Here is a 15,040-nt window from a genome sequence, read left to right on the forward strand (position 1 = left end):
AACACATATATATGGAATTTAGAAAGATGGTAACAATAACCTTGTATACGAGACAGCAAAAGAGACACTGATGTATAGAACAGTCTTTTGGACTCTGTGGGAGAGGGAGAGGGTAGGATGATTTAGGTGAATGGCATTGAAACATGTATAATATCATATATGAAACGAGTTGCCAGTCCAGATTCGATGCACAGTACTGGATGCGTGGGGCTGGTGCACTGGGATGACCCAGAGGGATGGTATGGGGAGGGAGGAGGGAGGAGGGTTCAGGATGGGGAACACATGTGTACCTGTGGTGGATTCATTTTGATATATGGCAAAACCAATACAATATTGTAAAGTTAAAAAATAAAATAAAATTAAAAAAAATAAAATTAAATTAAATGGAAATGAAGTATAGGATTCAAGAGGTGAAATGAGGCAGAGCTTTAAATAGGTCATCAAAATTTACATAGAAGTTAAGCATAACGATAGAATTAGGAATGAAGAAGAAAAATAACTCACCTGCAAAATGTACCAAGATATCAGTAGATAACCATTAGGTCTACTAAGGTGACTTTCACATTTTCAGACCCCTCCTCATAATGTAAAACTATTTTCGCTCACAAATACAAGAACATATGACTGATATTTAAAATAGTATTTAACATTCTATGTGCTATACGCTCTTTTTTACTGTTTCCTTTTTTTAAAACTTTGATCTCAACACATTAAATTACATTAACAGCCAGTGAATAGGTTACAGTCCTAAAGTTTGAGAAATGCTGATCTAGAAGGTGGTTGTCATGAGACTCAAAGGTAGTAGAACTTTCATACAAGGATAGAGAAGTTAATTTTAAATAGCGGAAACTAGAACATGGACAACACCTCTACTTACCTTTTCTAAAAAACTTTTATATAAAGAGATTAATATTCTTCACAGTTCAGTGACTGACAAGCAGAAAAGAGTTGAGCATAAAATGTTTGATGAGGAACTTGAGAGCATTTGTTTACTGTGGGAACAAGGATTCCAAAGAAAATAGTCAAGTAATAAGCAGCAAAATGTGAAGGTGTGGTGAAATGACAGATTCATTGAATTAAGTGGAAATTAGAGGGGAAAAGCAGAGATATGGAGTAACTTACATTTTGACCTTTACCAAGAAAACAGAGATTAAAAAGTAAGTCTGGTACCAATGTTTCAAATGAAATTATGGGAGAAAGTACTTGATTTTTTTTTTTTTTTAAGGTTGTTATAGAGAGAGACAAACCAAAAGTAATGAATAGTGGCATAAATCCAAATGTAACTTCAGGAATTCTGTTAACTAGTTGTCCTCTCAGTTTACTCATTAAAGATCATGCCGTTGGACTAGGAGATCCTAAACCTTACTATTATTTTAAAAAATTGATTGAGTCTATATATTGTATCCCCATTATCAGTAGTAGAAAGCATGTGTGTGTGTGTATTCTCTAAGTGGCTCTTGAAAACATTGTCAGCAGTTTCAATTATAAACAAAATGGCTGAATAACTCAGTATATTAGTAGTAGTTTCTTCATTAAATGTTCTTCAGTCACATTTGATTTATTTTTAGTTACATGAACATGCTGCCTACTTGGTGGACAGTTTGTGGGAGAGCTCTCAAGAACTGTTGAAAGACTGGGAATGTATGACAGAATTGCTATTAGAAGAACCTGTTCAAGGAGAGGAAGGTACAGTATTTTGATAAGTTGATTTACATATTGTTTTGGGTTGATATTAATAATCATACCATCCTGTATAAATGACTTCTTAAAAATGAGTATATGCAAGTATATCTGTGTATCTTTTTTTCAAAAAGAACAGTTTGTTTCCTGTAACAAGCAAAGGTGTCTTAATAGTATCTAACATCTTTCTATATTAGGACTACAATCATGCATGTCCTACAAGTTTTTAAAACCCTGTAAACATCATGGAGCATTCAAGGTTTTCTTTATGCTGATTTCAGCTACAAAATACTGATGTACTTAAAGTAAAAAGAAGAAAAATGGTTCATCCAGAGTCTTTTTGCTGTATATAAGTACTTGATCTTTCACATACCAGGTTTAATTAGACCACAATCATCCCATCTTTCATTATATATATTTTTAACATTAAAATTAGGAAACCAACAATAAAGTCACTTACTTAGCTGTTCAAGAAATAGGGAGGGAACTTCCCTGGTGGTCCAGTGGCTAAGACTCCACACTCCCAGTGCAGGAGGCCTGGGTTTGATCCCTCATAAGGGAACAAGACCTCATATGCTGCACCTAAGAGTTCACATGCTGCAACTGAGACCCAGCACAGCCAAATAAATAAATATTAAGAAAAAGAAGAAATATGGAGAAATAATTGCTATACTGATAATTTCTGAAGTATGCATCTTAATGTTACACTTTGTGTAATAACATGAACAGCAGACTGGATATGTATACTTAATAAAACATTCATCTTCTAAAAGCTTATATGAATATTAGCTCTGTAAAGCTAGCAATGCCCCTTCTGTATAGCTTGTTTTTCAGTCTAGCCCAGAATATTGTTCAGTCAGTAAGTCATATCTGACTCTTCACAACCCTGTGGACTACAGCACCCCAGGCTTCCCTGTCCTTCATCATCTCCCGAAGTTTGCTCAAACTCATGTCATTGAGTTGGTGATGCTATATAACCATCTCATCCTCTGTCACCCCCTTCTCCTCCTGCCCTCAATCTTTCCCAGTATCAGGGTCTTTTCCAGTGAGTCCACTCGTTGAATCAGGTGGCCCAAGCTTTGGAGCTTCAGTTTCAGCTTTAGTCCTTCCAATGAATATTCAGGGCTGATTTCCTTTAGGATTGACTGGTTTGATCTCCCTGCTGTCCAAGGGACTCTCAAGAGTCTTCTCTAGTACCACAATTCAACAGCATCAGTTCTTCAGTGCTCAGCCTTTATAGTCCAACTCTCACATCCGTACATGACTACTGGAAAAACCATAGCTTTGACTAGACAGACCTTTGTCAGCAAATTGATGTCTGTGCTTTTTAATACACTGTCTAGGTTTGTCATAGCTTTTCTTCCAAGAAGCAAGCGTCTTATGATTTCATGGCTGCAGCCGCACCGCACTGATTTTGGAGTCTGTCACTGTTTCCATTGTTTCCCCATCTATTTGTCATGAAGTGATGGGACCAGTTGCCATGACCTTAGTTTTTGGAATGTTGAGTTTTAAGTCAGCTTTTTCACTCTCCACTTTCACTTTCATCAAGAGGCTCTTTAGTTCCTCTTCACTTTCTGCCATAAGGTTGGGGACATCTGGATATCTAAAGTTATTGATATTTTTCCTGACAATCTTGATTCCAGCTTGTGCTTCTTCCAGCCTGGCATTTCTCATGATGTACTCTGCATGTAAGTTAAATAAGCAGGGTGACGATATACAGCCTTGATGTGCTCCTTTCCTAATTTGAAACCAGTCCTTTGTTCCATGTCCAATTCTAACTGTTGCTTCTTGGCCTGCAAACAGGTTTCCCAGGAGGCAGGTAAGGTGGTCTGGTATCCCCATCTCTTGAAGAATTTTCCACAGTTTGTTGTGATCCACATAGTCAAAGGATTTAGCATGGTCAGTGAAGCAGAAGTAAATGTTTTTCTGGAATTCCGTTGCTTTTTCTAGGATTCAGTGGATGTTGGATACTTCACCTTCTTGTATTTCTTTTTCTTTGGGATGGTTTTGGGCACTGCCTCCTGTACAGTGTTACAGTCCTCTGTCCATAGTTCTTCAGGCACTCTGCCTACCAGATCTAATCATTTGACTCTATTTGTTTCCTACGCTATATAATAATAAGAGATTTGATTTAAGTCATACCTGAATTGCCTAGTGGTTTTCCCCACAATAGTAGTTTAAAAAATGACTGTGTCATGTAATCTATATGAATTCCTAGAATGGAGATGATACCTTGATGTAAGTGAAGCTTGTAATGAACTTTAGAATTGAAAGAAACAGATTCAGATATCTGACTATCCTTTGTTACTTATATCGTCTTTTTTCTCTTCCTTAGATTACCTTTCTTTAAAACATAGATTCTTTTTCTTATTTTCTTAAATAGGTATTGTGAGTATAAATGAAATAGTTTACTATTGATTCTATTCTTTTTTTTTTTTTCCTACTTTTCTGTGTGGTTTAGCTGTCTGGTACATAAGAGCAGAATTAGCCATTACCTGCAATAGATTACCTATACTTAATAGTGACCATCCCTTAGTGTTGTTTCCAAGCAGTAATGCTAATTCTTAACCACCGGACCACCAGGAAAGTCCTTGGTATTGTTAACTTTTTACTCTCATTTAAATATATAAAACACAATCGCTTCTCGGCCTTTTGGCTAAGATCAAGTGTAAATATATAAAACATGTCATTCAGAAAATAATTACCATGACTGTTAGTCATCAGGGTGTTCTAGATGAATCTGCCTTCTTAAAATAACTATATGTTAGTATTAGATTTTCTTTGTGGTTTAAGTTTAGTTGACATTGGATTTAACTTTCAGCCAGTTGGTTTGGTTTGGTTTGACTTGGTTGGATTTTAACTAGAAAAGCAGATTGTAAAATGGGGGAAAATTTTTAAATCAACCACAATTTTAGGGTATGGTTGAATATGGAAAGGCAAGGCTGGAGAATTTATTCATAACAAGTGCAGAACTATTTTGAAATCCTGATTCAACTTTTTTTCATACATTTGTCCATATGCATGCTGTACAACATATAAGCTTTGGTATGGAATGACATCCAAATCAATATTCTGAGCTACTGTATTGCTGTATTTTATATAATAAAATGCCATAGTAACTTATTTTCTTAAGACTAATTAGAAGTTAAGTTGTACTTTAGGTAAGTGAAGTTTGATAGGTATTCTAGTGGGTGAAAATCTAGTTAGCAGTTGCAAATATAGGACTAAAATTTTTTTCAAAACAGTTATCAAAGACTACCAATAGAAGTTTAAATCATAACTGCTATATGTCCAAACAAAATTATCAGTAAAAAAGATAAAATGCACACCTGAGTGCATAGCAACACTATTTCCAGTAGCCAAGATGTAGAAACAACCTTAATGTTCATCAACAGATGAATGGATGAAAAAGATGTGCATATGTACAGTGGAATACTACGCAGCCATAAAAAAGAATGAATCTCATTTGCAGCTACACAGATGGACCTAGAGATTATCAGTCAGAAAGAAGACAAATACCTTATGATACCACTTATACGTGAAATCTAAAATATGACACACATGAACTTATCTGTGAAACAGAAATGGACTCACAGACATAGAGAACAGACTTGTGGTTGCTGATAGGGCAAGGGGTTGAATTGGGAATTTGGGACTAGCAGATGCAGACGACTGTATAAAGGTGAAGTCACTCAGTCGTGTCCAACTCTTTGCAACCCCATGGACTGTAGCCCACCAGGCTCCTCTGACCATGGGATTTTCCAGGCAAGAATACAGGAGTGGGTTGCCATTTCCTTCTCCAGGGGATCTTCCCAACCCAGGGATCAAACTCTGGTCTTCTACATTACAGGCAGACTCTTTACCATCTGAGCCACCAGGGAATCCCAAATGTATATAGAATGGATAAACAACAAGGTCCTATTGTATAGCACAGGGAACTGTTAATATATTCAATATCGTATAACAAACCATAATGGAAAAGAAAAATAATAATAAGTCACAACTTCTATAAGACTACTTTGCAGTGTTTTTAAGAGATGGTAGTTTGTGGGGATATATGTGTATTCTACAGCAAAATCAAATTGCTGGTTAAATTTTTTAGTGTAATGTGAAGGTCTAGATAACAGGTAATCAGGCAAAAACAGGGCCATAGCTAAGTTATTTAACTTCTCTGGGTCTTAGCTTCTTCATTTATTAAGAAAAGTCTTGTTGATTAGATAAACTTCTGTGGTCATGTAAGGTTAGAATTCTGTGATCCATTTGAGGCTAATGTAACGTGGATAAGTGGAATTCTTCAGGTAGTGAGTCATTAATTCCGTTATAATATGAACATGTTTGTTGACCACCTCTTATGTGGTGTTATACTAAGCATTGCGAGTGTAGTCTTAAGCAGAGACAGCTCACTGCCCATATGGAGCTTACATTTCAAGTGGGGATGGTAGACCAAAAGTAAGTGGTCAAAATAATTTCAAAAGTTAGTAAGTACCTGTGATAGGTGATAACAATAATAAGGTGTCCATTGTTAGACTGAATCTCAAAAGGAGATTCTAAGGATGCCATCCATGAGCCAGGGATCTAAAGGATATAGGAGCTAGCCTTTAGAAGAAAACAGCTGTCTGGATAGAGGAAGTGGTAACTGCAGAGTGCCTATAGCATGAATGATATTGTTATATTCTAGAAGCTGCAATAGCTGGAGCACTGTGGGTCAGCAGTACTAGATGAGATAGAGGCAGAGGCCTGATGATGTAGAATATTTAAGTTCATAAGTGGATCTATTTAGTTTATTGTAAGTGTAATAGGCAAATTTGGCCTTGGAATACAGAATGAAGCAGGGCAAAGACTAACAGAGCTTTGCCAAGAAAATGCACTGGTCATAACAAACACCCTCTTCCAACAACACAAGAGAAGACTCTATACATGGACATCACCAGATGGTCAACACCGAAATCAGATTGATTATATTCTTTGCAGCCAAAGATGGAGAAGCTCTATACAGTCAGCAAAAACAAGACCAGGAGCTGACTGTGGCTCAGACCATGAACTCCTTATTGCCAAATTCAGACTTAAATTGAAGAAAGTAGGGAAAACCACTACACCATTCAGGTATGACCTAAATCAAATCCCTTATGATTATACAGTGGAAGTGAGAAATAGATTTAAGGGCCTAGATCTGATAGATAGAGTGCCTGATGAACTATGGAATGAGGTTCGTGACATTGTACAGGAGACAGGGATCAAGTCCATCCCCATGGAAAAGAAATGCAAAAAAGCAAAATGGCTCTCTGGGGAGACCTTAGAAATAGCTGTGAAAAGAAGAGAAGCGAAAGGCAAAGGAAAGAAGGAAAGATATAAACATCTGAATGCAGAGTTCCAAAGAATAGCAAGAAGAGATAAGAAAGCCTTCCTCAGGGATCAATGCAAAGAAATAGAGGAAAACAAGAGAATGGGAAAGACTAGGGATCTCTTCAAGAAAATCAGAGATACCAAAGGAGCATTTCATGCAAAGATGGGCTCGATAAAGGACAGAAATGGTATGGACCTAACAGAAGCAGAAGATATTAAGAAGAGCTGGCAAGAATACACAGAAGAACTGTACAAAAAAGATCTTCACAACCCAGATAATCACGATGGTGTGATCACTGACCTAGAGCCAGACATCCTGGAATGTGAAGTCAAGTGAGCCTTAGGAAGCATCACCATGAACAAAGCTAGTGGAGGTGATGGAATTCCAGTTGAGCTATTCCAAATCCTGAAAGATGATGTTGTGAAAGTGCTGCACTCAATATGCCAGCAAATTTGGAAAACTCAGCAGTGGCCGCAGGACTGGAAAAGGTCAGTTTTCATTCCAATCCCAAAGAAAGGCAATGCCAAAGAATGCTCAAACTACCGCACAATTGCACTCATCTCACACGCTAGTAATGTAATGCTCAAAGTTTTCCAAGCCAGGCTTCAGGAATATGTGAACTATGAACTTGCTGATGTTCAAGCTGGTTTTAGAAAAGGCAGAGGAACCAGAGATCAAATTGCCAACATCCGCTGGATCATGGAAAAAGCAAGAGAGTTCCAGAAAAGCATCTATTTCTGCTTTATTGACTATGCCAAAGCCTTTGACTGTGTGGATCACAATAAACTGTGGAAAATTCTTCAAGAGATGGGAATACCAGACCACCTGATCTGCCTCTTGAGAAACCTATATGCAGATCAGGAAGCAACAGTTAGAACGGGACATGGAACAACAGACTGGTTCCAAATAGGAAAAGGAGTTCATCAAGGCTGTATATTGTCACCCTGTTTATTTAACTTATATGCAGAGTACATCATGAGAAACGCTGGACTGGAAGAAACACAAGCTGGAATCAAGATTGCCGGGAGAAATATCAATAACCTCAGACATGCAGATGACACCACCCTTATGGCAGAAAGTGAAGAGGAACTCAAAAGCCTCTTGATGAAAGTGAAAGTGGAGAGTGAAAAAGTTGGCTTAAAGCTCAACATTCAGAAAACGAAGATCATGGCATCCGGTCCCATCACTTCATGGGAAATAGATGGGGAAACAGTGGAAACAGTGTCAGACTTTATTTTTCTGGGCTCCAAAATCACTGCAGATGGTGACTGCAGCCATGAAATTAAAAGACGCTTACTCCTTGGAAGTGAAGTTATGACCAACCTAGATAGCATATTCAAAAGCAGAGACATTACTTTGCCAACAAAGGTCCGGCTAGTCAAGGCTATGGTTTTTCCTGTGGTCATGTATGGATGTGAGAGTTGGACCGTGAAGAAGGCTGAGCGCCAAAGAATTGATGCTTTTGAACTGTGGTGTTGGAGAAGACTCTTGAGAGTCCCTTGGACTGCAAGGAGATCCAATCAGTCCATTCTGAAGGAGATCAGCCCTGGGATTTCTTTGGAAGGAATGATGCTAAAGCTGAAACTCCAGTACTTTGGCCACCTCATGTGAAGAGTTGACTCATTGGAAGAGACTCTGATGCTGGGAGGGATTGGGGGCAAGAGGAGAAGGGGACGACAGAGGATGAGATGGCTAGATGGTATCACTGACTCAATGGACGTGTGTCTGGGTGAACTCCGGGAGTTGATGATGGACAGGGAGGCCTGGCGTGCTGCGATTCATGGGGTCTCAAAGAGTCGGACACGACTGAGCGACTGATCTGATCTAAAGTGTAATAGAAAGCCATTGAAAGATTTTAAACAGAAAAGTGATTTAATCACATTCATATTTTAAGAAAAATGTTTTTTGTCAACATTTTTGGAATAGGCAGGAAGATCAGTTAGATAACTGTTGCAGTGGTCTCTATGGGAAATGATAATAAAACAAAAGATGAAGATAAAGTATAGAAATAAAAAGCCCATGTGAGTTTTTAAAATTGTGGATAGGAAGGGGACAAAAGAAGGAAGAACAAGGGTGAGAGCAAGCTATATAAAAAGGATGGTAAGAGATAACTGTACACTATAGAAGGCCCAGTAAAAAGGGTGTTCAAGAGAGCTGTGGTTAATAATATCAAATATTGCAAAGGAGGAGAAAAAGGACTGTGCGAAGACCATCAGCTTTAAGTGAAGATTTAGGTCATCCGTGACTTTTTAGTGTTTCTTTTCAGTGTTATTAAGGAGAAAAGCCAGAGTTTAAGGTGATAAGGTTGAAATTGAGATGATATGTAAAAAGGTTTCTGAAAACTTAAAAAGTTGTGTAGTTATTTGATAATTCATAGAGCAAACAGCACCCATTCCTTTCTGCCATTGTGGCTGTTTGGTTCTCAACTGTGGCTTAAGGCTTGCTTGTTTTCACTTGTAAATTTCAATTGTTTTGAGTTTGCCATATCAAAATGGATGGTTTCAAATTATACACTAATAAAGCTGATGACGTTAGACACTGTATAAGGTTGAGTTATTCTTCAACACTAATCTATAGATTTTAGTGTATAATAGAAGAGTATTTCTATATTTGATAAGGTTTTCTTTGTCTTCATTTTCCACAGAACTAGATTTTTTTTCATAAATAATAGAAAATGCATTTATTGGGTTAGCCAGAGAGTTCATTCAGGTTTTTCTGTAACATCTTACAGGAAAACCCAAACAAACTTTTTGGCTGACCCAGTAGTTCATAGTCTCATCATTCCTTTATCCCCAGCCAAATGTAAAAAAAAACAAGAAATTCTAGAATCATAATGTAGAAACTTTGATTGCTTTATTGCATGGGAAGTTTTTTCATATTATTAAGCATTGAATCAGAGAGTATAAATGGAAAGCTGAAGCTGTTTCTGTGGTTTTACTAAGACAAGCTAAAGTTCATGTGTTTTTCCTATCAGTTAAAGTGTTAAAAATGATTGAATTAAGATGTACATACATATTCCTGTTCAGGATGATTTTGGTATAGAATAAGGGATAAGATGTAACATCTTTGCTTGTCTTTTTGTTGGTGTTGCCCCAGTTTATTTTGAAATAATCAATATAGACGTCTCAGCTTCCAAAGCTTCTTATTTTTTCTTTATGCCTAGTTCTGTCTCTATAATCCCCATATCTATTGGTCTTTTTTTTTTTTTTTTTTGTCTTTAGCATAAACAAGTATACAGAGAAAAGAACACAAGGAAGGAGACAAAGATAAAATTAAACATTTCAAATTAGTTTCAAAATGTTGTAAAATATATATATAGAAATGAATTCAATAAGCAAAGTACAGAATCAGTATGAAGAAAATCATAATGTTTCATTAAATAATGTCAAATATGATCTTATAAATGAAGAGTTATATCAAATTCCTGGCTGGAAAGATGATTAAAATGTCAGTTCTTCCCAACATAATGTATAATTTTCTTAAAAATACCAGTTCAAATTCCAGTGCATTTTAGAGAGTTCTGAAAGGTGAGGTGAGAAAATGAACTAAGCATAATGATTTTAAAACTTACATAGACTGAGTAAAGTAAGTCCAACAGAGAAGACAAATATATGATATTAGGTATATGTGGAATATTCTTTTTAAAGGGTACAAATGAACAATCTGCAAAACAGAAATAGTTACAGATGCAGAAAACAAACATGGGTACTAGAAAGTTGAGGCGGATAGATTGGAAGATTGGGATTGGCATATACACACCACTGTATATAAAATAGATAACTAATCATGGCCTACTGTATAGCACAGGAAACTACTTAGTACTCTTTAATGGCCTATATGAGAAAAGAATCTTAAAAAAAAGTGGAGATATATATGTGTGTGTGTGTGTGTGTGTGTGTGTGTGTGGCTCACTTTGCTATACACCTGAATTAACACAACACTGTAAATCAACTATACTCCAGTAAAAATTAAAAATTAAAGTTTATGCAGAATTTCATGCATATGTTATAAAGACAGTATAGCATAGTGCTTAAGAGCATAAACCTTGAAGTCAGACTGCCTGGGTTCATATCTTGGGTCTACTACTAATTGAGTGCTTTGAAAAGTTATTTATAACTGTGCCCTACATATAGAAAATACTTAATAAATTGTTTGCTACTACCTTGATAGTAATTAGAAATTTTTAAGGAAAAGGATTAGATAAGGGAAATTTGTTCAACTAAATATTCAAATTAGTTGATTTAAGTTACACATTAAGGTATATTATAACATTATAAAGTTGCTATAATCAAAACAGCATGGCTTTATAACACTGAAACTTAAGAATCCAGAAATATTAATAGATCAAAGTATATAGGAGCATCTAAAACATGTTAAAAGGTGACATTTCAAATAAACCAACGAAAGCTGATTTTCTTCAACAATGGTGAGGGCATCATTGAGTGCTCCTCTGGTGGGAGTAAACAGACCCATACCTGATATTAATACTATCAGCAGAATAAATTTCAGATAGATAAGAGATGTAAAAGCAAGCAACAGAAACAGAGAAGAAGATATACTTCTTTAATCTCTGGGAGAAAGGAGCTCTTTGAAAGCAATGCAAGAAACCCAAAAGACTTTTTTCTTTTTAATCTATATGAGATGATAGATAATAGCTAAACTTAACTATGGTGATCATTTCACAATGTAAGTAAATTAAATCATTGTGTAGTATAACTGAAACCTGTATGGTATTGTATGTCGCTTATCTCTCAAAAAAACAAATAAAAATCCTGGAAAGCAAAGAGAGAAATCAGAGAGTCATAAAACAAATCAGTATAGATATGACTCTGTAAAGGTTAACTATTTCCGACAAAATATACCATGAGGAGTATAAAACCAAAAGAAGAAACTGTGAGAAAATATTTGCATCATTTAAGACAAAGTTAATGCTACTAATATATAAGAATCCAAGAAAGATGTATAACAATAGAAAAGTTAGCAGAGAATAAACCGAAAAATCTCCAAAAAAATTTTTTAATAAACAAGAAAATGCACTCCACTAATTATGCAGGAGCAAAATAAGAAATACCACTTTGAGTGATTGGATTGGCAAAAATTAAAGGAACTTATAACATCCAGTGTTGGCAGGGATAAAAGGAATCAAACATTGTCATCATTGCAGTTGGAGGTGTGGATTGCAGTAAGTAACCTTATTGATTTGTCAGTACCAAGATTTTAACCTTTGACTCATTATTCCCTCTCTTGACATTTATTCTGCCGAAATAGAAGTGTTAGTTATGTAATGTGTTTATTTATGATACTTGTTATTGAATTTTTTATAAATGTGGCAAGAATTTGGGAAAAATTTGAGTGAATGTTAATAGAGCAGGTTGGATAAACTGTGAAACACAAACTATGTAATAACTTGTAATTATTTAAGGGTAATTATTCATATACATCATATCACTTGAAAGATACTCAAAATCTATTGTTAATTTTTTTTTTACTAAAAAAAGAAAAATACATGTAAACTTTGAAATGATATAGAAGGAAAATTTTGGCATTGCCCAATTCAGAAGTATGATATTACAAGAGATTAGGTATTAGAAGAAACCAGAGGTTATCCTTTTTTTCTTTACTTTGTGTATCTCTTTCTTATTTGACTTATGACAGATACATATTATTGAAAAGATAAAAAGGACAAGGAATAGAACTTAACCCTAGTCTTTAAGTAATAGGTTGCAGGGGTTTTTTTTATATTGTGTGCATTTTTCATATGTGGCTATTATAAAACTATCTACTTATGCTAATGTGTTTTGTTTGACTTTAGCAATGTCCGACCGTCAGGAGAGTGCTCTTATAGAGCTCATGGTTTGTACAATTCGTCAAGCTGCTGAGGCACATCCTCCAGTGGGAAGGGGTACCGGCAAGAGAGTAAGTTGGCCTTACATACTTTTACCAGACCCACTCCCACAACATACATCTTAAATGAACAGGATTAGAACTAACAATAGAAAGGTCTTACCAGATCCACTCCTACAACATACATCTTAAGATAACAAGATTAGTCAGAAGGTTCTTGTTAAGGAGAAACATGTCCTCAAGCAAGATACATTGTTATATTGACTAAGACAAAGCAATGTAGAAAAAGTTTGTCCTTTTCTCCTCCTTGAGAGCCCCTGACCCCTTCTTCCTCAAGGGCTCTGGACCCCTTCCTCCTTGAGGACCCCAGACTCTTTATCAACGTTCCTAAGGATTAGATCTTTCATTGGAGTTATTCCAGATGAATTGAGATGATCACAGATGGAGACTAACTCTGGTAGTGTGAAGAAGTAGGCAATTCCCTTCCTCTTCCCCACCCCCACCCCCGCAAAAAAAGGAATGAAACTGGAAAAAATATCAAAACCCATATCAGGGCTCTGGAAATTCACCACAGATTTAAAAAAAAAAAAAAAATTGAGAAGTATTTCTAGGCGTATCTTAGAGATATTGTAGGTTGAGTTCCAGACCACTACAATAAAGCAAATATTGCAGTAAAGCTAGGCACATGATTTTTTTCTTTTCTCAATGCATATAAAAGTTGTATTTACACTATACAATAGTCTGTTAAGTGTACAATGCCTTATGGCTAGAAAAACGATGTACATACCTTAATTTAAAAATACTTTATTGCTTAAAGAAAAACACAATAATCTGAGCTTTCAGAAAGTTAAGAGTCTTTGCTGGTGGCAATTTCTTAAAGTTAGATAATGATGAAGTTTACCTCATTGATGGACTTTTCCTTTTGAAAACTGGTTCTCAGTAGCATGTAATGCTGTCTGATAGCATTTGACCCACAGCAGAAGTCTTTCAGAACTGGAGTCAGTCCTCTCAAACCCTGCCACTGCTTATCAACTAAGTATGTGTCATATTCTAAATCCTTTATTGTCATTTCAACAATCATCACAGCATTTTCACCATGAGTAGATGACATCTCTAGGAACCACTTCCTTTGCTCACCCATAAGAAGCAACTCCTCATCTGTTAAAGTGTTTGTCATGAGGTTTATACATATTCAGACTCCACTTTGAATTCTTTCTCTTGTTATTTCCTGCACATCTGTAGTTTCTTCCTCCACAGAACCCCTTGTATTTCTCAAAGTCATTCATAAGAGTTGAAATCAACTTCTTCAAAAATCCTGTTAATGTTGATATTTTGACCTCTTCTCCTTAAATCATGAATATTTTTAGTGCCATCTAGAATGCTGAATCCTTTTTAGAAAGTTTCCAATGGACTTTGCTCAGATTCATCAGAGGAGTCACTGTCTATGGCAGCTATAGCCTTACAAAATTTTTCTTAACTAGTAAAACTTGGAAGTCGAAATTACTCCTTGATCCATGGGGCTGCAAAATGAAGATTGTGTTAGGCGGCATGAAAACATTATTCTCTTTGTGCATCTCCGTCATTACTCTTGGGTGACCAGATGCATTGTCAGTGAGCAGTCATATCTTGAAAGGGATCTTTTTTTTGAGCTGTAGATCTCAACAGTGGGCTTAAAATACTTGCCAAACCACCAGCTCCGGGAGTTGGTGATGGACAGGGAAGCCTGGCATGCTGCAGTCCATGGAGTCACAAAGAGTCAGACACGACTGAGCAACAGAACTGAACTGAAACCACATTGTAAACAGATGTGCTATCATTCCAGACTTTGTTGCCGCATTGATAGAGCATAGGCAGGGTAGATTTAGCATAATTCAAGGGCCCCTTGATCCGTGGGGCTGCAAAATGAATATTGTGATAGGCAGCTCATAGCTCAGTTGGTAAAGAATCTGCCTGCAGTGCAGAAGACCCAGGTTCATTTCCTGGGTTGGGAAGGTCCCCTGGAGAAGGAAATGGCAACCCACTCCAGAATTGTTGCCTGGAGAATCCCATGGACAGTGGAGCCTGACAAGCTACAATCCATGGGGTCACAGGAGTCAGACATGACTTAGTGACTAAACCACCACCATCAAGGGGCCCTAGAACTCTCAGAAAGGCAAATGAACATTGGCTCAG

General features: G+C 36.5%; 1 protein-coding gene and 1 long non-coding RNA gene across 7 annotated transcripts in view; one reads left to right on the forward strand and one right to left on the reverse strand.

The window, feature by feature from the left end:
- The window catches only part of LOC129644151 (uncharacterized), a 66,701-nt gene extending 52,795 nt beyond the window's left edge, over positions 1-13,906 (reverse strand). Inside the window, exon 1 of the long non-coding RNA XR_008710760.1 lies at positions 13,770-13,906. This is a non-coding gene — a long non-coding RNA (uncharacterized LOC129644151). The remainder of the gene's footprint in view (positions 1-13,769) is intronic.
- Positions 1-15,040, forward strand: part of STAG1 (STAG1 cohesin complex component) — a 507,868-nt gene that overhangs the window by 423,329 nt on the left and 69,499 nt on the right. For all 6 annotated transcript variants that reach the window (XM_055569602.1, XM_055569604.1, XM_055569603.1 and 3 more), the window contains 2 exons: positions 1,569-1,686; positions 12,837-12,940. In XM_055569602.1, coding sequence (XP_055425577.1) covers positions 1,569-1,686; positions 12,837-12,940 — 222 coding nt within the window. The remainder of the gene's footprint in view (positions 1-1,568; positions 1,687-12,836; positions 12,941-15,040) is intronic.

This window comes from Bubalus kerabau, chromosome 2 (genome assembly GCF_029407905.1).
Source record: "Bubalus kerabau isolate K-KA32 ecotype Philippines breed swamp buffalo chromosome 2, PCC_UOA_SB_1v2, whole genome shotgun sequence".
NCBI lineage: Eukaryota > Metazoa > Chordata > Mammalia > Artiodactyla > Bovidae > Bubalus > Bubalus kerabau.